Here is a 9,613-nt window from a genome sequence, read left to right on the forward strand (position 1 = left end):
GCCCTTCACAACGGTCCGGTGCGCAGGGGTGGAGTAGTGACGAATAAATGCCTACGTTACAGGTAACGTATGCCTTAAATGCTAATAATGGTGTATGAAAATGTACTACCGTTGCCCTCCAGGGAGGTTACGATATACAGAGTGGAATCCAGTCGGCAGTTTAATACGCTCCGAATGCTCATCTCCGATTGGATGATGGGGGTATCATTACCGACTGGATGATGGGAGGTCCTTAATTCAGTCGGAACTGACTAAGGGTCTTGTCCCTTAAGAAGGGCAGTCCTTGGGTAGGACCTATAGGGCAGACCTATGACGCTACCCTGAGACTATGACCCCATCAATATTTTTTTAGATAATAATGTTGATGGCACATAGTGTGTATTGTATTTTCCATAATATTGGTGTATTAATTTCTTAGAAGGGATATAAAAAATAGCTTCATACACAATGACAAAAGAGCAAAACAGAGCAGCAAGATGCGTCCACTTCTAGTTTTTTAGATCATTATTCCATCTCATTTGGTAACAAGTGTTACATCACTTACAAACAAAGGAATAATAGAGGCAGGAGATTGTCCATAAATACGCTATTCCGCTAGAGCCTAGATAGCCTAGCAAGCAACAATGTTTGCTTCTCTATAGCAACTTCTAGTTATCTTCTGATTTAAATAGCTATATGAGCACTAACCGATTTTTGTTTCCTCTCGTCTCAACCATCCATGTCATCAGCCCTACATTTTGATCCAACGAGGATGGCAATTTCACCCTATTGATTTTGATCCAATGATATGGTAATTTTTATCTCCTAAATTACCCCTAAAATTTTCAGTAATCCTTCCTTCATTTTCTAAAATGGACTCTCTTCTTGCGGTTAGGCGCTTGCATACCCTAGTCAGAATTTACTAATTCAAACGCTTAGCAACATAATTCCCATGCAATCTACTTTATCTGTTTTTTGAATATAAGTCTTTTTAAAAATTTCACTAGAAAACTACATACAGAGCAAGATGAGTGTATTTACATTCAAAAGTACTCCCTTCGTTCCTAAATATAAGTCTTTTTAAAGGTTTTACTAGTGGACTACATACATATGTATATAGACATACTTTAGAATGTAGATTCATCTATTACTTTAGAATGTAGATTCATCTATTTTGTTTCGTATGTAGACTTTTAGTGAAATCTCTTAAAAGACTTATATTTAGGAACGGAGGGGGTATGTCTATATATATTCGTATGTAGTCCCCTAGTGCAAACTCTAAAAATACTCATATTTAGGAACCGAGGGAGTAATGCAACAGTTATAAGCATGCGCAGCCCCGTTTCAAAACCATAAGAGGTAATGTGTAATCAGGATTAAATAGACCTCTTAATTCCTACATGAAATTTATTATAAATTAACTAAGACATCACATGACATCTTCAAACACAAGAGCTACAACATATCCATATTAGGCCGGAAACAAATTACAACAATATCAATGCATATCAGCCTAGGAAGCTGCAACCAAAACAACACGAAAGTTTTTCATGTGCCCCCAGGCCACAAGAAACCAGGTTATCATGCTGTGACAATCACTCACTGTCAAAAGCCCTTCATGTCAAAAGTGGCAGGCACGGATGTACTCGGGAGACACCTGTCTTTGTTCCCTCTGATAAACTACAGGTAAATTATTGACAACCGCTCTGTTTCTCTGTTGCAAAGTGATAAAGATTGGCCTGATTTGTTAATGGAATAGGTAGTGTAACACCAGATGAAACCAGATCCTTCTCACGCTCCGTCAGGACCTTCGTGCTCTCTCTGCGGATGTTCTTACAACACGGAAGCTCAGCTGGATCAATGGCGCCTGTGCCGATGATCTTTGTCTCCAGATGAGTAGTAGCCGGCACGGTCTGGAGAGGCAACAAAGAAGACAGATGAGAAACAAAACAATTTAGTGGGTTACAGTATGGGATTGGTGAAGTGAGGTTTGCAGAGCAAATGTACGTACCACGTGACGAGCGGTGCCTTGATTTCTCCTTGTCCGAGTATCCTGCATTGTAGGGAGATAATGCAATATATGAGTATAACATAATTACATCTCAAACAGTTAGTCCCAACAGAATGTTCATGATAGTACCTGAACTTTTGTCTCTCGAACGGTGTCTCTTGGCTCTATCACGCTCCCTCTCGTGATCAGAATCTCTACCCCTAATATCACGGTCACGGCCTCTTGATCTACTTCTTTCTCTTTCCTCAGCACGGTCTACATTAGGCTCTGGCCTTTCAATCTTCGAATTTGCTGCCTGGCCTCCTTTTCCATTTAGCTCAGCAGGCAACGGCTTATCCTTGGTATCACTGTTTTCCTTCACTTTCTCTCGTCTTGCCTTGGTCAGTGAATTCTTCTCCTGGCTAGAACTCGAAGGTACAGGAGTACCCCTATCACTAGCAACAGCACTTGCTGGACTCTCCTGTATAGAAGTGCAAATAAATCCAGCAATCATTAGAAAATAACTTAAAAAGCAACAAGATAATGTATAGTGATGTTCCTTACCTTAGACGCGTGTGTATCCAAGGCCCTTCTAACACTGAAGGAATCATTATCTTTATACACTGGTATATATTGTGCCTTTGGGAGGCTGTACAGGTGAGCAAGAATTCTGCAAACTTCCTGAATTGCTGCCTCATCAGCATCAAAGACTGTCCACCAAGGAGGCTCTTCTGGGAGGGGGACCCGGTGCCTCCTAGCTGCAGCATACACAACTCCGCATGCTACTACTTCACTCTTAAACCGTACACAAAGAGTTGTCCGCAAGCTGATATAACAAACGTAGACTTCTTAGTAAGAGTGGATAAATAAGTACAAATGAAAAGGCAGATGCAAACGTCCATCAAAAGAAGAGAGGTCAGATGAACAATGAAACTTGATATCAAGAAAAATGCAAGGTTTAAATGAACAAGCATTGTACCAAGAAAACAGGAAAGCATCTAATGAACTACTCCCTCCATAAACTAATAAGACGTTTTAGATCACTATAATTTTATATCTCCCTTAAAGAAAGATCTAGCAAGTACATTCCCTACAAGCAAGTGTATGTGCGCCTGGGACCCAGTGCAGGCTACAGCACTACCGCATCACAGCATGTAGCAGGAACATCGATTAACATATTAGGACAAATAATTTACAGATCAGACACGCAACATGAATATAGTTAAAAACAATAAGATAATCCATGATCGAACAAAGTACCTATCATTGGCAAGGTTCCATGCTTCTTGTGTCAATTCAGGGGCTTCGAGTGTTGCAAGGTAGTTCGAGATGAACTTGTGAGGGTGCTCAACGTGGCAAATAAACCCCATCTCCTTCAGCAGATGTCGTTCAGTCCTTATCAGATCATGCCTCAGCTCTGTATATTTCTGCAACAATGATGAGAGTAGCAGATTTCAATTAAATATCCATGGAAAATAACTTCCATATTTACAAAACGCTGCAACAACATATGATACAGCAGCAATAACGCAAAAACTAAGGTTCGGATGCCATTCTAAGTTTCAAGTTTTTTTCTGCCGCAAATATTAAGAAATCTGAATGTGCAAATGTTTCCAGGAAACTAGGATATGGGGAATAAAGTTCAGGTTATCTGAACAAAACATACCGTTGAAAATACATCCAAGAATTCTATTGGTAGGTTTTCTCTCCTGCATTCCATTCTATGGAAGACAAATATGATATGCTTTGATCTTCTTGGACTCTCCTCCAACTTGCCAGCCAACCACACACAACTAGCAGCAACTCTCTGCAAGATGAAGAAAATCGAAGAGGCTAATTAGCTCAGCTCGTAAAAGTCTGAGAATGGTTAGGCTGTAGTAAACTGAAGATAAACCAATTTACCTTAGCACTAAATCGTGCAAATGATTTCTTGCAGTAAAACCGATGGAACAGCACTTGTGCTGTGGCCATCACTGCTTGTGGTCTTTGTTGAATCAAGGAATTGACAACACACATAATCAAATGTAGAAGAAGAAAAAACTATAACACAATAATTATATCTGTTTAATCATAACTTGTCAATAAGATTAGCATACTGATATATGTGAAATTTTGCAATATAACTCACTGTGACATCTTCAAATAGGTTAGTATGAAACAAAGTTTTTTTTTACTTTAGTGTATTAACTATGATGGAGCCACCGCTATATTGCTTTAGTAGCCAAATCACATTGCATATGACATCAACTCTCTATGCTATTCGGTCTGTTAAAATCAATTGTTAATCCACTGAAGTAAAAAATAAAATGTTTTCGCACTAACCTATTTGGAGATGTCAAAATGAGTTGTGTTTCACCTATGTAACCCTAAGAGAATCCTCGTAATGTATGCAAAATTTGCGTTTGGACGTGCTCGATTTCCAATGGAAGCTTATCACCAAACCCTAGAAAACTTATGAGCTTGCAAAATTCGGGAACAAAGGGGGGGGGGGGGGGGGGGGGGGGAGAGGGAGAGGGAGGACAAAAGGATACAGCCTGAGGAGGATGCCGCTCTCCTGGATGAGGTCGCAGCCGTAGACACGGAGGGTCGTCTCGGCGGCCTCGTCGATCCCATCCTTCCGCGACGGCGAGTCGCGCAGCTGCTCGTCCGTGAGGTAGAACGTGTCGATCGCCGTGTAAATCATGTCTCCCCCTGCTCACGGTGTTCAATCGGGCAGGAACCGCCCGGCCGGGGCGGCGCGCCGTGGCGGCTGGGGGTAGGGCGTGGTGCGGCGGCTGACGGGAGGGGAGGAGAGGGAAGGCGGCGAAGGAGGAAGGGGCCGGTAGCGGCGGCGTTGCAGGTGGGCAGGGAGGAGGCCGGAGGATCTCTGGGAGGGAAGGAGGCGACGGCGTGCCAGCTGGAGGTTTGCGGCGGCGTCGCGCGATAGGGAGGGAGAAGCCTCGCCCCTGGAGGAAAGGGGAAAGAAGAAGGGGCACGGGTGAAAAATAGAAAGAAAAAAAATATATGGCTGGGCCATCTCATCCTGGATGAAGGGCCCAGATTCTTGTGGATGGATCTGATACTTCTTCGAAATGGCAGTTATACCGTATTTATTAAAAAAAAAGAATTATTAATTAGGGAAAACCGACGAAAAACTAGACAAACACTATGTTAGTTATTTGCACACAACTTCCTTGGTTCTACTCCTTTTGCTTTCAGAACCACCTCTTCTCGTCCACTCGTGACGGTTGATGTTGTTTCCAGCGTCTTCGAGGCAACTTGTTACAGTACTTTCAATCGGTTGTGTTGTCGTTCAATCTTTGCTCAAATCCACCAAAATCTTCAATACCTTACTGCGCGCGTGTGATCTGATCGTCTCAGCTCATTTTCCCCACAAGAGTTCACAGCTTTCTCATAGGATTAGTGAAGAATCACGGCTCACAAAATCCACAAATCTAATCCAAACGAGAGGAGCCATCAATTCCTCGCGAGAGCGGAGGGTTGGAGTGTGTTACTATCAGCGAGCGCAACGACAGTGACCAACGGCGCCTGGTGGGGCGGCTTTGTTCGGGAGCTGCAAGGCGAGGTGGAGGTAGTCGAGGACGGATGGTAGGAGGACGTCGGTCAGTGTTGCGGGTGCGGCCAGCATGGGCGACGGGAAGGCTCCTCAAGTTGACAGAGTAGAATGAAGATTAAGGAACCTAGTGCTCTTAGACGCAGAAAAGAAAAGCATCAAGATTGGGAAGAAACAGGCTTGTGCCTCAGAGGTGAGTGGGTAAGCTCCTGTCCGAAAGACCATCAAAAGAAGAGTATTTGGGAAGAGCTTTAAGAAGTGCTTGGTGCCCTTTTCCTAGAGTAGATTGCAAAGGCTTGGGTAAAAATTGTTTCTTCTTGTTGTTTTATGATGAAGCGAGTAAGAATAAAGCATTAAGGGGGTGGAACTTGGATGTTTAACAAAGATTTATTGGTGATGGAGGGTTTTGTGCTGAGCAAAACAATTGATGATTATGAATTTAAATCGATTCCTATATGGGTGAGAGCTTATGGCATCCCGATGGGAATGATGAGCACAGAAACAGGGGAGCTAGTAGGAGATCAAATTGGCAAAAATTTGGATGATGATTTAGATGATAATGGAACGGCAATGGGAGTATTCATGCAGATCAACGTGAAGATGGATATAACAGTCCCTATTATCAGGTTCATAACCTTATAAATATAAGAAGAACAAGAAGAGGACCAGAGGAAAATTGGTGAGGAAATGTTGGGAATTGAAGATAGGGAGAAGAACAGTAAGGAGAAAATTGTCTCCTTTGAATATGAGCACCTCCTAGATTTTTGTTGCAAATGTGGTAACATTGGTCATACAAAAAGGGATTGCCCATCAAGGACGAGGAGAGAAGGCGATAGACAGTTTGGTCCTTGGTTGCGCGCAATTATACTCAATGGAAGCTCCAGTGATGGACGTAGTAGAAGCTCAAGTGAACGTGGAGAATTTTAGACCACACACAACACGGGTAATAAGGGCGGTAAACAAGGAAGTGATGGTCCATCCTGGAGGAAGAGCCTACCAGTGGGAACAAATGAAGACAAATCAGGAAGGACGGGAGAAGAAAAGGAAGTCATAAACCCTCTAAAGTCAACCAAAGATGATATTAATGGAGTTGTGAAAGCCAAGGAGTTGGTGTTTAGGGAAGACACGCAGACATGGGAGACAAGTAATGTGGGTATGAAACCTAGTCCTTGCTAAAGGAATGCACACTCCATGGACTCTGGTTTAGTGACAAAGGAAAATGAAGTGCCGAAAGCTTTCCCAGTGGGAATGGCAATTAGTCACGAAGAAAATGAGAAGGAGCAGCTAAAGAAGAGGAACATAACAATAAATAAAAAAGGGGAATTATGTAAGGTAAAAGCCAGAAGCTTGGCACTTTCAAGCGACATGAGAAAAGTAAAGATAAGAACCAAAAAAATCAGTATAGTGAGACTGTACTGAAGAAGAGAAATGTTGATCTGATGGATGTAGACTTGGAGGCCGAGATACAAAAAAAACCAGGATGAAAATTGATGGTGAGGTTGATGCGGTTAAGGAGAAGGAAGGAAACACAAAGTCATAAGTAGAGAACGCTGGGTTGCAGGGACAGACCGGCGAATCAAAATGAAAATAACAGTTTGGAACTGCTGGGAACTAGGGAATTGCGCGACAGCTCAAGGACTTCTGGATCTCCAAAAGCAGGAGGACCCCGATATCCTCTTCTTGTCTGAAACCAAAATGGACGAAAGGGGAATGAAGCGGATCAAGTATGGTTTAGGCATGTCAAATTGTTGGAAATATGCCCTAGAGGCAATAATAAATTAGTTATTATTATATTTCTTTGTTCGTGATAATCGTTTATTATCCATGCTATAATTGTATTGAATAAAAATATAGATACATGTGTGGATACATAGACAAAACAATGTCCCTAGCATACCTCTAGTTGGCTAGCCAGTTGATCAAAGATAGTTAAGGTTTTTTGACCATGTGCAAGTGTTGTCAGTTGATAACTGGATCACACCATTAGGAGAATCATGTGATGGACTAGACCCAAACTATGAACGTAGCATATTGATCGTGTCATTTTATTTTTATTGTTTTCTGCGTGTCAAGTATTTATTCCTATGACCATGAGATCATATAACTCACTGACACGGGAGGAATGCCTTGTGTGTATCAAACGTCGCAACGTAACTTGGTGACTATAAAGGTACTCTACAGGTATCTCCGGAGGTGTCCGTTGAGTTAGTATGGATCAAGACCAGGATTTGTCACTCCGTGTGACAGAGAGGTATCTCGGGGCCCACTCGGTAATACAACATCACACACAAGCCTTGCAAGCAATGTGACTAAGTGTAAGTCACGGGATCTTGTATTACACAACGAGTAAAGAGACTTGCCGGTAACGAGATTGAAATAGGTATGCGGATACCGACGATCGAATCTCGGGCAAGTAACATACCGAAGGACAAAGGAAATGACATACGGGATTATATGAATCCTTGGCACTAAGGTTCAACCATTAGTATACGAGATTATATGTAATTTCCATGAGTATTGTTGTAGGAGTTGCCAAAGTTATTAGAGGAGTTACTAGGAAAAGGCCTAGGAACATAGTTTCCTCTAAAAGCATTGTTGTTGCCAAAATTATTCCTACCAACAAAATTAACGTCCAAGCTAGCGTTGCTACTCTCAATCAAGGAAGACAAGGGCATGTTATTAGGATCTAAAGGAGCACTTCTACTAGCAACCAAATTCATTAACTCATCCATCTTAGCACCTAACGAGTTAATTTCTTCTATAGCGTCTACCTTCTTACTAGTAGGTGACCTTTCAGTGTGCCACTGAGAGTAGTTCGTCATGATATTGTCTAGGAGTTTTTGTGGCTTCTCCTAACGTGATTTCCATGAACGTTCCACCGGAGGCGGAGTCCAAGATGTTTCTAGAAGCGAAATTCAAGCCATCGTAAAAGATTTGTATAATCATCCAAAGACTCAAGCCATGAGCGGGACAATTTCTAATCATCAATTTCATCCTCTCCCAAGATTATGCAACATGTTCATGATCAAGTTGCTTAAAATGCATGATATCATTACGGAGAGAGATAATCTTAGCCGGCGAAAAATACTTGGATATATAAGCATCTTTGCACTTGTTCCAAGAATCAATACTATTTTTAGGCAAAGACGAAAACCAAGTTTTTGCTCGATCTCGCAACGAGAAAGGAAAAAGCTTCAATTTAATCACATCATTATCCACATCTTTCTTCTTTTGCATATCGCAAAGCTCAATGAAGGTAGATGGGATGCGGCATCTTCACTAGGAAGGCCGGAGAATTGCTCTTTCATAACAAGATTCAACAAAGCGGCATTGATTTCGTATGACTCCGCACTAGTAGCGGGAGCAATCGGAGTACTAATAAAATCATTATTATTAGTATTCGAGAAGTCACAAAGTTTGGTGTTTTCAGTCATGGTGACTTCAGCAAGCAAGCAAGCACACAAGAGAACAAAGAGCAAGCGAGAGAAAAGGGCGAACGAAAAAGGCAAACGAAAAAGGCAAAAAAAATTGTAAATTTTTGTTTTTCAGAAGTGGGGGAGAGGAAAACGACAGGCAAAAAAGTAAATGCAAGAGATGAGTTTACGACACTTACTTGGATGAGTTCTTGACTTGATCCTCCCCGGCAACGGCGCCAGAAATCCTTCTGCTACTTCTCAAACAACAGCGCCAGAAATTTACACGTTGACGGAGACTTGCTTGCGTTGGTTTTTCCCTTGAAGAGAAAGGGTGATGCAGCACAGGAGCAGTAAGTATTTCCCTCAGTTTGAGAACCAAGGTATCAATCGAGTAGAAGAATCTCGTCAAGTCCGGAGTAGCTGCGCAAACACAAAAGAGATTGCACCCAACGTTATAAAGGGGTTGTCAATCCCTTCAAGATTGATTGCAAAGTGAGATATGAAGGCGGAAAATGCAACGAAGTAAAAGAGTAAGACTGAAAATATGGTGTGGAGTAGACCCGGGGCCATAGTGTTCACTAGAGGCTTCTCCCAAAATAGCAAATATTACGGTGGATGAACAAATTACTGTCGAGCAATTGATAGAACCGCGCAAAGTCATGACGATATCTAAGA

General features: G+C 42.1%; 1 protein-coding gene across 1 annotated transcript; it reads right to left on the reverse strand.

Annotated features, from left to right (window-relative positions):
- Positions 1-1,372: 1,372 nt before the first annotated feature.
- Positions 1,373-4,939, reverse strand: LOC123401952 (cyclin-L1-1). The gene is made up of 8 exons (XM_045095818.1): positions 4,501-4,939; positions 3,872-3,953; positions 3,636-3,776; positions 3,230-3,396; positions 2,534-2,795; positions 2,120-2,450; positions 1,991-2,032; positions 1,373-1,892 (listed from the first exon to the last, which is right to left on the reverse strand). The coding sequence occupies exons 1-8, from the start codon at positions 4,650-4,652 to the stop codon at positions 1,837-1,839; spliced, it is 1,233 nt and encodes a 410-aa protein (XP_044951753.1). The 5' UTR covers positions 4,653-4,939; the 3' UTR covers positions 1,373-1,836.
- Positions 4,940-9,613: the final 4,674 nt, after the last annotated feature.

This window comes from Hordeum vulgare, chromosome 6H (genome assembly GCF_904849725.1).
Source record: "Hordeum vulgare subsp. vulgare chromosome 6H, MorexV3_pseudomolecules_assembly, whole genome shotgun sequence".
NCBI classification, from domain to species: domain Eukaryota; kingdom Viridiplantae; phylum Streptophyta; class Magnoliopsida; order Poales; family Poaceae; genus Hordeum; species Hordeum vulgare.

Bases quoted from the DNA above. Each gene is read 5' to 3' on its own strand.
- LOC123401952 (XM_045095818.1), bottom strand. From the start codon at position 4,652: ATGATTTACACGGCGATCGACACGTTCTACCTCACGGACGAGCAGCTG. The intron at 3,954-4,500 runs GTATCCTTTTGT...GATTCAACAAAG, and splicing joins AGCGGCATCCTCCTCAGGCT to ACCACAAGCAGTGATGGCCA. The intron at 1,893-1,990 runs GTACGTACATTT...TTGCCTCTCCAG, and splicing joins AAGGCACCGCTCGTCACGTG to ACCGTGCCGGCTACTACTCA.